The sequence below is a fragment of the Kogia breviceps genome, chromosome 10 (genome assembly GCF_026419965.1).
Source record: "Kogia breviceps isolate mKogBre1 chromosome 10, mKogBre1 haplotype 1, whole genome shotgun sequence".
Taxonomy (NCBI): domain Eukaryota; kingdom Metazoa; phylum Chordata; class Mammalia; order Artiodactyla; family Physeteridae; genus Kogia; species Kogia breviceps.
In genome coordinates this window covers 19,731,764-19,746,650 of record NC_081319.1, presented here as the reverse complement: position 1 = coordinate 19,746,650, position 14,887 = coordinate 19,731,764, and the positions used below count along the sequence as shown (strand labels likewise).

General features: G+C 43.0%; 1 protein-coding gene across 18 annotated transcripts in view; it reads right to left on the bottom strand.

The window, feature by feature from the left end:
• FOXP1 (forkhead box P1) overlaps positions 1–14,887 on the bottom strand; it is a 602,646-nt gene that overhangs the window by 85,897 nt on the left and 501,862 nt on the right. For 12 of the 18 annotated variants that reach the window (XR_010842504.1, XM_067043615.1, XM_067043616.1 and 9 more), the window contains 3 exons: positions 9,148–9,285; positions 8,010–8,096; positions 2,410–2,563 (listed from right to left, as the gene is read on the bottom strand). Coding sequence is in view for 17 of the 18 variants with exons in the window: in XM_067043615.1 (XP_066899716.1) it covers positions 2,410–2,563; positions 8,010–8,096; positions 9,148–9,285 (379 nt within the window). In the remaining variant the exon portion in view is untranslated. Of the gene's footprint in view, positions 1–2,409; positions 2,564–8,009; positions 8,097–9,147; positions 9,286–13,306; positions 13,507–14,887 lie in introns of all 18 variants that reach the window. The other 6 variants (XM_067043621.1, XM_059077907.2, XM_067043622.1 and 3 more) reach the window with 2 other exon arrangements.

Sequence of the window (14,887 nt, the reverse complement as noted above, 5' to 3'; positions counted from 1 at the left end):
GGGGGGAAAGCCTTCAAAATACTGCTCTCCGTTTCTTCATATACTTGATATTTACATGCGTGTTTAAGGCAACTTAGCCAAGACCGTACAGGTATGTAAAATAACCATGATGATTAAATCCTGAAGTGGGGCATCACCAGCATTTTTAACACACAAACCCTGTGCCTTGCTACATTTCTTTTTCCAGGACAACTGGCCCCTTCATTATAAAAGAAAATGCAGACACAGGTTTAAAAAATGTAGGTTGCGGGGACAGTTGACAGATTACCGTTCACGGAACTCAATTTTACAACCCCAGGTATCACTGGCTCCAAGACAGAGCTGATCAACCTTTTTTTGTCCTTGTACCTCCATACCCAGGTGACCACGTTCAAGTGAGCAGAAAGTTGATTTAAACCTCACAATGACATCGGTTTTCAGCCATCATCTCTCCGATAAAAAAAAAAAAAAAAAAATTGTGTCGTAGTCCAACATGACTGAACTCTCCAGCCACTCTGGACGAGGGGTTGGGGAGACAAAACCAACCTCCTGATTCCAAGAGAGACGGCAATGACACTGGTGGTTCACCTCACTGGGAGAAATACCTATATTTGCGTTTATGCATCCTGGGCGCACACAAAGGCACCCCCCTCAGACTGTAAATATGCGTCGTCTTAATGTCACGGGGGCTAAGAGGTAGAGCAGACTGCTAAGCATATCAATCAATGCCATGACTAGTAAATTACCTACCGGTGTCTCTGATATGTTACTGCGGAGATTACACTTCATGCATCACCACATTCATTTCTTTCACATTACACATGAGCTTGTCTTGTCACTGCCCAATTGCCCTCTTTTGGACAGCTTAACTGATGTACTATAACAATGAACCTTAGTGCACAAACTTAATAGCAGAGGAGCAGCGGGCAAAGATGAGCGAGGTAGAAGCCGACTCCAGCGGGTGTGTCAGCCCAGCCGGTGATGTGGCCGACAATATACCCAAAGTTGAAAGTAATGCACGTTATAACATTTCGCAAGCACAAAAATGCATTAGCCCATGTGTGCTCCCCACCCCCCGCCCCCGGACCCGGCACCGCTCAGTTACCAAATCTTCTATTTTGACAGCAACAGAGATGCTGATGATACACTGTGCGGATAAGCAGTAATGGCAGAGGGGAAGGGGAGGCAAGAGGGAAGTTAAAGGAGGAAAAAGCCCTGGTCTCAACACTGAAAACATAAACGAAACCCAAAGAACCCCAGGAGGGACAGCGGTTGGGTGCGGTTGACTCAGGAGAATCAAGATTCCACACACACATGCCTCACCGGCCCCACTGGACACCAAAAGTTACTGAACACGTGGCCATGCCTTCAGCATCATGAGGGGAGAACGACGTTCCATATTTTGAACCTTTTCATAATGAAACTGAATCCAAGATACCAAAGGCTTTAGCTACCAGCCTTGAAGGCACAGATACACATACATCTGAGTCTTCCATGGGCCTTGAGGAGGTAAGTGAAATCTACCACACCCCATACGGGACGGAGGGATTGTATTTCAAAACACGGCATGACTCTTCTTTCTTTCCTGCCTTTCCTTCTTGCTGGTTCTGAATAATCCATTTGTGGATCACATTACACACATGAAAGTTTGAGTTGCTTAAACCCAGAGGATGTCCTAAAAACAGCCAGAGTACTCATTTGTTTCTGACATCCAACACCCATTGGAAGAACACGTCAATGGCTCTTCCAAAGAAATTTTTAAATCCATGAAATCTTGTTGCCTTTTCAAAGGGCTCCAGTTTTCGAAAGAGAGCTGGAGACGGACAGGCTGCCTGTTCTGACGGGTACAGAACCAACGGGCTCAAAAACCAACAGTCAGGTGAATACAAAAAGAGAGAAAAGGGAGAACCCAACAGAAAACAACCTTGGGTTTTGTAACAGCAAGAGATGAATCATAATCGTTTACAGAAAAAGAAACCTGAATTTCTCCCTAGATATTAAAAAGTGGCATTTCTAAAGCATTACTACGATTTAACACAGAGCAAGTTACAGGATGTACAACACATCTTAAAATGACTAACAGAAGCCTTCAAGAAAATGCATCTGTGATTCCAAACTGAAAACGCGAGAAGATCTGATTAAAATGCTCCCTCAGTCAGAGCAGCAGTGCCTTCTCTTACTCTAAGAACGTGCAGCTTTCTGATCCCGCTAAGCCTCCAGATCACCCTAGGTCTTCCTTTTGGCACTGAGGAGCCCTCTGGCTTCTGGAAAGGTCCATCGCCGTTACCTGATCCGGCTTTGCCTCTGAGTGTGTATCAGCGTGTTTTAAACGGACGATCTCCTTCACGATGAGCTGGAAGAAGACGACCCCACCCCCTCCTCCGCCCCAGTCTCGAGAGAGCAGCGCCTTCTGTAACCATCAACGCTTACCTTGAGCAAGGGGCTGGAGGGGAAGGGCAGGCTGCCCCGGCTGGATTGTTAGAAGGCCTTGGCGCTGCAAAGACAGAAGGTGTTGCTGCTGTAGCTGCTGCATCTGTAAAAGTTGCTGCTGGAAAGCCAACTGCTGGGTAGCCACCTGCTGTTGCTGGAAGAAATCAGGAAGAAGAAGAAGAAAAAAAATGAGATGTCCACTGCTGGGGGAAGGTGAAACGTATGGACATTTGCACACACACTGTCATCAGCCAGGACTGAGAGCGCTCAGTAAAGTTTCGCGGAGGGCTCGGGGTCAAGGCTGCTTTCAAAGGGACAGGACACATCACCTCCAAAGAGAAGCGAGGGGCTGGGTGTGGGCCCTTTTTGCTGCCGGCTCCCACAGGAAAATAATTTGACAATCGAGGCAGCTTTTCCTACGGTTTGAAAGGCCTGAGTTCTTCGAGCCAAGATGCAGACTTCTAGACTCTGAAATTTTTAAGTAGACACAGGAGCAGCAGGCAGGCTATATACCACTCCAGCTCTGGAGGGATTTGAACCCTGAACCTCTGAGGTGTGAAGGGACAAGTTGCCTCCATCCCGCCTGCACGGGGAGAAGCTTTTAACTACTCTGTTTATCACTTCTGACATAAATAAATGAGAAAAAATCAGACCTTTGAAGAAGAAAAACTTCATCTAATATTGTTAATTAGCCATGACAAACGATGAAATAACACTGTAAATCTTTCATAGAAACAGCCACTAGATTTTAATTACACACATTCATAATTTAGCAAACAACATCGTACTCGGCTGTGAGTGTTTAATATGAAGGACACTTTAAGCTTCAGATGCCTTTGCTTGGCTTGAATTTCAGAAACCCCGAGGTCTGCTTGCTGGTCCTGCTTCCCTGCCCGCTTTGTTCTTGCAAAGAAGGGGCTTTGCGAAATGATAAATATCTTTCTGTTGATTGGACAATGACAGGAGGAAAACTTCTGTTGTGTAAAACAGCAATACATCATTCCTGTGTTTAGCAGGTCTTGCTCCAGCCAAAAAAATTAATGTAGATTTCCTCAGTAATTATCTGAGTGATAGAAAGATAATACAGTGCAGTATTACAATAAATAGAAGGAAATTATCTAATATCCTTAATCTGCTAGGAATCAAATCGAGGTGGAGGTCTTAGCCACATTATGGCTAACAATTATGAAAGGAAAATTAACCTTTCTTGGGGAAAGGAGTTCTGGAGGCAGAGGGAAAAAAAAAAAAAAAAAAGAAAGAAAGAAAGAAAGAAAAAGGTTCTTTAAGAAAAGAACAAGATATGTTTTCCTAATTCTGAGTATTATTCAAAACATCAAAGACGTTTACAACCAAGAGGACAATACAACTCTTTCACAGAGCTTCTCATAACTACACTTTACAAACAACTGCATTCACTTAACCTAACACATGACCTTGATCTGATACATCCATAAAATGGTATACATATCAAGACCTTCTGATGTAAAGTTCAAAGGAGGAGAAAAATGGTGGTTTCCTTTTGGTCTCCATGTAGTTTATTTTACAGTAAAAACCATCATTCTCATATTAGCAGCCAATTTCAGACTTACTACCGTGCCACTGAGAAAGTTAATTGCGTTTCACTCCAAAAAACAAATTCTATACCGCTAACAACAAAAATTTAAATAAATTTAAATGAAAAGCCACTGTTTTCATTTGAAGAACAGCATGCATAAAATGACCCAATTGTTTTCACCCAAGTTATCACAGTAATGTAAGAGCCAATGATAGTTATACCCATGTCAAAATGATTTCTTTCACTTCTTCAACAGATGTTAATTCACGACGTTTACAAAAATGGGTGAGGGAAGGAAGAGAAGAAAAATAACATCGATACAATAAAAAGATCAGGGAACTCGCTCTTGTTGAAGTAGAAAATCATTCATGGGGCAGGGAGGGTGCTGGAGTTTGGGGCGAGTGTTTCCCATCTTACTGTAAATGAAATGTTTAGAAATTGTGTATTTATACAAAATGACTGATGGCTGTTCTGTTGTCTCTGTGGCCATCCCTAGGAAAAGCTCATGAGAGCTGTCCGCGTTTGAAAAGTCAGGATATAAAAGTATACAAGGCCCATTGTCCAAAGAAAGAATTTAAAAGCAACACTGGTTGCCAAACTGTGCTCCCCACCCAGTTACCAAACACAGGATACGAGCCCGTTTGTTTACTTCTCACAATTGAATGCATACAAAAAAGGTCTCCGCGCAGTCCCCTGTACAGGTCAGTAGTCGGGTGTTAAAATGCTAAAATGCCCTGATAAACCTTGCGTTTCGAACCCCCTCCCTGACGCTGCAGTCAAAGGTCTGTTTTCCTTTCTTCGGCTCCTGCCTACTGCCTAACATAAACTGTCATAACTGCCCAGGACAAACGGCCCTTTTAAAACAATCAACTTAGCCTACCTCACCCACACAGGATGGGATCTTTTTTCGTGGCTCGATTTAAAATCAATTCTGCCTTCTCTTTTCCACACCCGTCCCGTCAAATAGTCGTGAGCCGTCACCTAAATCCTAGCTGTACTGGGGGCTACAGGGCACCCATCTCCCAAGGAAGGTCTTAGGTCTAAACTCATCGTGGGCCCTGACTTTCTCAAGGAAACATCTCAAGGCAACTTTGGGGGGAAAAAAAAAAAAAAAAAGAGAGAGACTAAAGTACGTTGTTCTGGCCCAGGATCAAGTGTCTTACTGCAGAGGCGATCAAAAGAGGGGAAAGGGCGGGGGAGGGGGAGGGCTGACGATTCAAAATTATGAGCCACTAATGACTGGGGATTCAGTAAATTAATACACTTGTTCCACCTGTCAACATCCGAGTTCAAACCTTGTTAAAATCCTAACCACCAGTCCACATCATGAAATTGCTACCATGTGACTCTATTTCAATGGTAGCACAAAAGGCCCACCACCTGCATGGTAATTTCAGGAGGCTCTCCCCCCTTACCTTTGGGAAATAGGGCTCTCCTCATCATTGTCACAACAGGTCTCGGCCACGTCCAGTGGCACTGCGAACACACCGCTAGAATCCAAGGAGACACGCCCCCGGGTCTGGGTCTACCCACACCTCAGGATGTGAAGGCAACATCATCTTTGCCTTTCGAAATGGATGGCAAAGGGTGACACAACAAACGCAGTGTCCCGGAGATGCCAGATGCTACTACAGCGTAACCACCTTCCCCTGGTTCAGATAAAAACTATTCCCCTTTCTCCCCGAACCTCCCTTCCCAAACTCTGACACCACCGTCGTCTTTGTGCGCCCGAGATGCCCCCTTTCTGACAGCAGCAATTTGGGAGAGTTAACTTTTATCCTTCCTTCTGCTGTGTAACTTTCGGCTTCATATTTCTTTATGTGCCCTCTGAGCTCATCTGAACTTTCATGTTCTCCCAGCGTGCAGACGTGCATTCCAAACTATGTCTAACAGACCAAATAAGAGGTTAATAAGAAGTGGCAACAGAAAGGAAAAACACAATCCCTGGTAACTGATAAGAATGACAGTGCGGCCCTTTTTTGTTTGTCTTCAAATATAGAGTTAAAGATCTTTAAAAAACTAAATTTTGATGCCTTTGAAAAGAAAGAAGCACAAAATAACAACAGGGGGTTATTGCCTGCGAGCCACAGGGGAGAAACTCCATAATTCTTATTCTCCCTTTTGAAGGCTGTTAGAAATCTGATTCAAAAAAGCAACAGCAGAAGGGGAAACCTCTTGAGGCTGTAACCATTTCCTGTGATCATGCATAATGTGCTTCAAAAGTGGGTTTTTACCAATTCTGTTGATCAATTGCACCTCCTTCATAGCCCTTCTTTTTTTCTGCTGTGTTTACATCTGATGTGACTCAGTGACGAGCACTGTCTGAGACTGTGAAACAGGCCTGTCATGTTGATTTATGGGCGCATCAAACCACAACTTGTCCAAACTGAAGCTTGCAGTTCATTAATTAGAGAGTTGTGACTTTGAAGTCAGCTTTCAGACTGTGGTTTTTAACATTTGGCTTAATTTATATGCTCTTGAATGTGGATCTCTAAGGAAAAAAACTGAAATTCCCTTCTTGTCTTTGAACTTCTTTTGACCGCACAATAATCATTTCTTTGTCCAGAGCGATGCCTGCAATCCCAGAGTCATTAACGCGCATTGAACTGCCACTGATGAGTAAGCCCCACTGAATTAGAAAAACAGCCAGCAAAACAAAGCTGAGAGCCTCCTGCACAGTGATATCTCACAATTACATGCCTTCCCTCCCTGTGCCATTTCCATTTTAATTACTGTTAGTCCTTTAGATTTACATTTTAGACACTTTTTAATCTGTTCCCTTTTTTATTACAGCAGCGCCCGGTAGCGCGCCACCGTACTTAAGGTTGTGTCAGCAGTTTCATTAAAACGCCTCCTCCCCCTCACCCCCAAACTGCCCCTACTCTGCAGGGGTTTTCCATCCAGGCTGCTAAACAGGACTCCAGGATGAAAACTTGGCAGGGCACAGAAAATGTACCCAATTTGTGCAGAGGGAGGAGCCGGCAAAGTGGGAACGGCTGGCTCATTCCCAGGATGTAAAACGAGCGCCTGCCGGCACCTGAGCTCAGCATCCGGGCTCCTGCGAGGGACGGGGATGGGGAGGTTCACCTGGTGGGACTCCCTGTGAACTAAAGCAAGTGGCTGCCTCCTCTGGGTCAGCAGAGAAGCTGTTCGGCGGGACTCGGGGCTGTTTATCAAACTCTGAATCGGCATTCCAAGGAGAACACTCAAATGGAAAGAATTTCAGTCCACCGTGAAAACACGAGGAGATAAGTTACATCGGATAACTCTGGAATGGGCAGAGAGATGTCACGATAACGCGTACATGCCCAGAGATACTCCCCCATCTGACTGAGCCTCAGCCACATGGAACTGCAGAGAAGGTGGGACAGAAACCCTCCCTGGGAAGGCCTTCCCTTTTATGGAGTGAATACTGTCACCTAACTGGGTGGTGGGCACACGTGATCACTACAGGCACTGACAAAGTACTGTGTATACAAGAAGCTATCGCGATACACGAGCTCTTCTCGGGAAAACACAAACAATCCAAGCCCGCCTTTAGCAGTTAACGATCCGTGCAACTTGCAGGAAGAAGTTCAACAGAGATCGGGGTGCTTCGAATCTTGCTCTCACTTTTGGGGTAAGAGATTCTTCTTCCAAAGGCAAGGGCCGTCACCACATACCGAAGCTTCTCTGAGCTGGGAGCGGGGAAAACCAAGTGCGCGACCGAGTATAATTTTACTGAGTGCACCTCACCTCTCCCAGGCAGATCCTGGACCTCAGCGGGACCAGTTTGCAAAAGCAGCCCTAAAGTTTCTGCCTCCATCCCTCCTCCCAGGGCCCACGTGAGGTACACCTGGGCTGGTGCTATAAAATATGTGGCAGCCGGCAAATGGAACCCAGAAAAATCTGCAAGAAAACAGGACAATAACTCTCGGTCTGAAGGCTGAGAACCGATACAGTCAGCTCAGTGGTGCAATCACTTAAAAGATGAATGACAGTTTAATAGCCACGAGATAGTCCTCTGGGATCTGCGGTTTGAAAGTAAAATATGTATTGTCGGTACCTCTTTAGGCTGTTTTCCAGCATGTTGTTGTAAAAGTTGAAGCTGCAACTGTTCCTGTTGTTTTTTATAAAACTCTTGAAGCTGCTGCTACAAAGGAAAGAGAGGACGGTAAGTAACAAGAGAGTAGCGCCAAGCCACTGTCCCTTTCGGTGCCATATACAAGCTGTGATTTGAAAAATAGCACCCTTTTATCTGTAATGGCCTGACCTTTAGTTTGAAACCCAACAATAAATTTCAGCGCACGCTGACTCTTCTTGGCATTATTGTTTGAAAAGTAATCTCCAAAATGAACTGATGAAAAACATACCATTTTCTACACAAACTAATTAAAAGAAGGCAAGGGATGACCTTTGATTGGACAACAAAGCCAGAGCGCTCTTGCGGAGGGAGTCTGGTGCATCTCTACTGCAAATCGCGTACATGCTTGCTAAGTGATAGGCTTGGGCGGTGTTGGGGACCCGTGTTCAGTGTCTACGTCAACTGCGTGGTAGCTTCCTCTGCGTCCTGTCCCCACGGCCTCACCCCAGCAGCTCCCATTCCTATGGTCCTGAGTCTCCTCTATTGGGTTCAGGTGTCCCTCAAGTCCGACGATGAGGCCCCCATGGCACAATGGCAGCCGGAAGTTCACTCCGGCATCGGCAAACACGGAAGAGGTAAAATCAACTCTACACCTGACAATTAACCAACTCCAAGACGTTTCTTGATGTTTAAAAGAAAAATTCTGTAAGCTTCTGAGTTGAAATGGGGACTTCAAGAGCTGTCACATTTAAACCTGCTCCTGACGTGCTCCCTATTTTGCTTTGATTCACACCATTTAGAAGCCTCTGGCTTTCCAAATAAAAGAGCGCAAAGCCCCCTAAGCCTAAAAGATCTTATTTCTACCAAGTCCAATTACAGCCTTAATCTCAGTCCATTGGGTACTCTCCAGGCCCAAACCCTCGTGGCTTTGGCAGGGTCCCTCTCTTTCAGGGATGCAAATGCATCTGATCACCCAGGGACCGAGGCTGCGTCCTGCCCCACCCTCCCTGCTCCGCTTAGGCTTCAACGGGCAAAGGAGCTGCTCAGGTGAGGGCAATCCCGAGTGGAGGTTTGGGCCCCAGGGGCCATGGGATGCTGGGGGAGGAGGAAGGACCATTACCTGCTGAAGCATGAGGGCCTGCTGCTGCTGGAGGAGAACCTGGAGCTGCTGAGGACTCAGCACTTGTTGCTGGAGGATCTGCTGCATTTGCTGGGGAGTGATAACTTGAGGTGTCATCATAGCCACTGACACGGGAACCTAGAACGTTAACGAAGGATAAATAGGAAGCCAGGAAATTGCACGTCCGCAGCACTCAGCCTTCCGGGTTCAGGGACTGACGGGCATCAGCCTGCTTCCAGGACTGACCAATTTCCCATGTGCAGGGAGGGCATCTATCCAGAGGGGATGCAGGCAGCCACAAACCCTATTTAATCTATCAGGCACGTTGATTTTAAATAAAAGAAAACCCTGTAGCCGCTGACAAGTGTTCCCGATAGTCTGGTAAACGAACAAGGAGTAAAGGCTTAATAAATGCTACCTGGAGGTAGGTTAGTATGATCTCAGTTTCTTAACGAGTCTTTGGTCGTAGTGAGATGTAGCACGTGAACGCCAATGTGAATTTTGTTTTAGGGAAGAAGGCAAACAGGAACCAGTATTTTCCCGGCTGGAGCTAATATGATCCCCTTCCTCTGTGGACAGTGAGTGATTTTAAGAACAATCAATGAACGCTGAGTCTTGTGGACAGCTGAACCTTGAATGCACCTTCCGAACTTCAACACAGACCCTGCCTCTGATGCCTTTTAGCCTTCCTTATTCACCCAGCACACAGATGTCTCAATTCTTTCATATTATGTGCGATACCATTAAAAGCCGCTTTCCATGACATTTCAGTGACAAACAGCTACAGTGATGAACTTGATAGCATTTCATATTTGCAACTGTTAACACGTTTCTGCACGGGCATCTCTGCAAGGAACCTGCACGCTGTATCTGAAAGGATGATGTCTTGTTCAGATAAAACACTGACATTAAAATGACAGGCTGTCTTGGCCAAGGTTACACAAATTGTATTCAAGCGGATACCTAATGACAATGCTATGAATTCTGCAAGCTTTCTAGAATGTAATTTAGCTATTCAAAATAATCACTGCACTTGTGTTTAATTTGCAGACTACATGAGAACCATTTTGTCAGGCCCCGTAATACAAGAAGACTATTTCATGAAAAATTAACCCCCCCCCGCAACCAAATAAAAAGATAAGGAAAGGGGAAAAAAAAATGAAAGAAAAGACAAAACCTGTGTATCTTCTAACAGTAATATTTAACCACCTTACTTTTCTTTGGTTTCTAATCAAACATGTGACAGCAAGAAGCTAGAAGCAGTAAAGGATATACTTTGTTAAAAAGGATCTGCTGTCATCTCATGTATTACAATAAAAGGTAATAACATGTTTTGCACTTTGCCTGTGTGCCACTTAAAAAAAAAAAATCCAGCAGACAATAGCTGATTAGAAGATAAAAGAATTTAAAAATCTTTCAGGGGAGCAGTAAGCAAAAGGGAGAAATGCAGTATTAATTTTATGTAACGTAATGTCTTAATATGCAGTTTATCTTGACTTTTTCACATGATTTGTCCTGTCATTTGCATAGCGAGCTCTCATTCCTAATTTCACAGTCATTATGCACTGATGTCCCGATTTCTCAGCATCACTAATTTTGATGAACTAAAAAAGGTTCCTGAAGGTCAGATTCACATACAGTGAACAGCCTCCACCGTTGTTGTGGGCATGTTTTGTGCGGGGGGCGGCGGGGGGGGGGATGTTTATGCACAAGTTTCACATTGTTTGGAAAACACTAGCTGGAACATTTGAAAATTTTCATTAACCCAAGTCTGGAAGGTCAGCAATGAATTCTTTCTATTGCAGTGGCCTTTTAAGCGTAGATGTAGATACACTGTAATTTTAAACAGATGGGCATGTCTGAATATTTTTATATGCAAACAGGGACAGATGTATATGAGTGGATAAATTATCCTTTTAAAAAGATACTTCGCAGCACGAAATATCACCAATGATTAGAACAGTGAACTTGCATTTAATCTAGGACAAACACCAAGAAGGCATTATCAAAACATCTAGAAATTCATTCCAATTAGTCGACTCTGTCTTCCTAGAAATTCATTCCACCTAGAAATTCATTCCAATTAGTCGACTCTGTCTTCATACAGCAGAAACTTTTTGAATTTTTCAATCTGTATTGGGTGCCAATCTCTATCTTTTGAGCTGCGAAAGCCAACGTATCACAATAGAAGTTTACTTTTCCTTGAGAGTTGCATCATCATACAGGGAGGTTTGATTAAACAAACAAAAGAACCATGTTTAAGCTTTCTTGTTCCCCCTGCGTTTCTTGGATGATGTACAATATAAATATTCTTGAGCCAAATTTCTGATGGTGATGAACAGGAAAACAGACAGGAACAGGGTGGTGTTACGATCTAAGCTGGTGATGAATGTGAAATTAACAGTGTTACAACAGAAACCATCATAGAAACAATCTCTTGCTCATAATGTTTCAAAGGACTGTGGAGAGCCTATGCAAGAGAAGGGCACCAGAGAACTTCTGGGGGTGATGGAAATGCCATCTATCTTGGTTGGGGTGGTGGTCACAGAGGATGGATACAATTGCCAAAATTCTTCCAACTGTATACTTAAAACAAATGCATTTTATATATAGGTAAATTATGCTTCAATAAAACAGATCTAAAGAAAGTTTTAAAAAAGGACTTACATACACAGATAATTTTTAAACCCTCATATACAGTCAACAGTTTAAACCTCCTTTTCCCATAGTTATTTATTCAATTTTTGTCATCACGTTACAGAACAGTAAAATGAACTTGAGTCTCCTCTCCTTTTTCCCTTTGGACATCTCCACAGAGGTGGTGACAAGTAATCAAATGCTTAAAGCAGCAGCAGGCACAGCCAAAGGAGGGAAAGGGGCGAGAAGCCCGAGTAATCCTCCAGCCTGGTGACCGGTCTCTGAATAATCAGAAGTGGGCTATTAGATCCTGATGGCCTTAACTTTGCTTTTACCATCTGAAACCACATTTTCACACAAGTTAGCTCTGAGCTTCCAGAGTGGGCTCGAGCTTCATTTATAAACATAATAAAACTGAGATTTTCCCAGTCTCTCCTCCAAAGTGTCATGAAAATCAGTTAAGGAAAGCTTTCACAAACATAGCCAAATGAACCAGAAACCACTGTGGGGTGGAAAAAGGAAAAGGAAAAAAAAAAATCTTAGCACAGTGTGAGGCTTTAAATAGTTAAGAATTATAGCCTACATATCCACTGCCTTAGCTCTCGACGTCTAACTTTTTCATGTAGCTAGTGCCTACTAATACTGGGAATCAAAGGGCATGCAGTACCAGCGAGAGGCTATTATAGCCCACACGTTATTGCCCATTACTACTGAGGTCATTACCGGCAAGAGTGATTGTACTGGTCTTAACCTATTGATCACTGTAACTACTATCATTTAATCCTGTGTTGAATGTCTGGAAAGCAGCTAAAGGCACACAAGAGAGAGTGCTTCAGCATTGAGAAATATGGCCAAGGCTTCCAAATTACACTTTGATTCATAAAATCTAGCCAGTGGTTTAAATCAATAGTATTTAAAACAGTCACGTGAGTTTTTAACTACGGCGCTCTAATATTTATGAGCCCCTCTTTCAGAATACTCAGGCGAAACTAAACTCCCCCCACCCCAATTCCATGTACCTACTTTACCCTCCCTTTAGATAAAAACATTAATTTCTGAGGTTTTGTGTGGTACGGGGCTCGTGCCTTAACTAGGAGTTCAAGCAAATGCTCAATTTCTTCCTCAAATGACAATCTAAATATAATGCAAAAAAAAAAAAAAAAAAAAAAAGACCTGTATCCCCGATACTGTAACTACCTTAACTGTTTGAGTATATAGAAATGAGTATGTTTTATGAGTTAACAATGAATCATAGAAGGCAATTTATGAAGAACGGGAATGATTCTGTCTAGCTGCCTTCAGGGATCAGAAATTCAAATTAAACTTCTGGCAGACATTTAAAGAATGCTAGCATACAAAACTGAATTTAAACACACACACACACACACACACGCGCGCACACACACAGTTAACACTCTTTAGTTGAGTTTCAAGGGGAAGTCATGAATTGAAAAAAAAAAATTGGTTGATACACTGCTGACTGATACCAGTTGGGTGTGGCCCACCCAAGGTGCACACAAACCTGTGAACATGGCAGCCGGACGGCTGGGCTGGGGCCATCGGGACACGGCTGCTGGTGTGGGCCTGCTGCTACCTTCCTACCAGCCACTGGGGAGACGTCCTCTGCACCAAGAAGTGCTGTTCAAAGCCCATCCACTGCTGTGTAAATTCTGCCTGATACAGTTTTCTTTTACTTCCAAATGGCTTTATATCATCTGAACGCTAGAACAGTATTAAAATAATATGGCTTATTTTTCTCCTCCATCCTCAACAGGGAGAGGCAGGTAAGGGGAAGGGGAAGAACAAAATCTAAAAAGCAAACAAACAAATAAAAACACCCATAGAAACAATACTTATTTCTAATCTAGGAGACAATTGGAGGAATTGGGTGGGAGGGGAGATGACACAATATAAATACTGAAAATAACATGTTATCCTTTCTTTTTCTTTCTCTTTAGTTTACACTCAACTGTTAACTCCAAGGAAATGCTGCCAGGTATAAACACACATAGACTTTTGGACCTCAGCATTTCTCATAATTGCTATGTGTACAAATAATGCAAATGAGAAGATAAAAACATTTTAAATACTGCTGTATTTCCATTTCTCTGGATTAAGAATTTAGAAACTAGTTTTCATCTCTGGTTATTCACCTCGTGGATGTCCCAAGAAACTTAAGTCCCTTCTAGACCTCGGGCTGTGTTTGAATGATAACTGACCGGGTTAGGCAGTGTCACTTGGTTCATCGAATAAGAGCAAAATGAATTAAATTAGAATGCTGCAGAACATCAAAACAAAACCAAAGAAAATGGCCACACACACCTATGTCAAATTTGATATGATCATGTAGAAGCGAGCCTGTGTAAAAGAAAATAAACAGCAAGTCCCCCCCCCATGAAAGACAACAGTTTTCCTAATTAATAACCCAATGGATACAACTCATATATCGGCAAACAAAAAAGTTAGGAAGCTTCTATCTGTTCCCCATGGTGTTTAGAAAGAAGAAAAAGAAACACACACACAGACACACAAAAACCCCCAAAGCCACAGATACCATATAAGTAGCTGTATCACACAGGAAAGAAAATACATTTCTGACATAATATTTCAGTCTTCAAAAAATAAAGAAAAGCATGCTATTCATGTGGAAAGTATAATTCTGTTTCATTATAGAATTCTGTTTTTTGTATAACTCTTTTAGGCTTCGCTATTTTGCCACAATACTGTACAAAGCATTAAGGCAGGTAATGGTTATTATATTAATGCAAAATCATCTAAGTAGTCAGTCATTAGCATAACCGTTCTCTCAGTAACAATACAACCACCTATTAAAATTTTAGGGAAAAAAAAGACCTCTTTAAAATGCAATTAGCATTTCATTTTTTATCATTTTGTTTATTACATTCTATCAAGAAAGGCTATCCTTCCTTCAGGAAGAATTGTACAGCCAAGACTTGCCTGCCAATCAGGAGTTATTTCAGGTTATCAAGCCTAATAAGCGATGCTGGCAACGCTCTCTGAGCTCTTCTTTTGTCTCTAAATTGTAAAAAGTGGCATAAGTTCATATTTGTTTACAGCACAGGCATTCGTGGGACCTCTACTG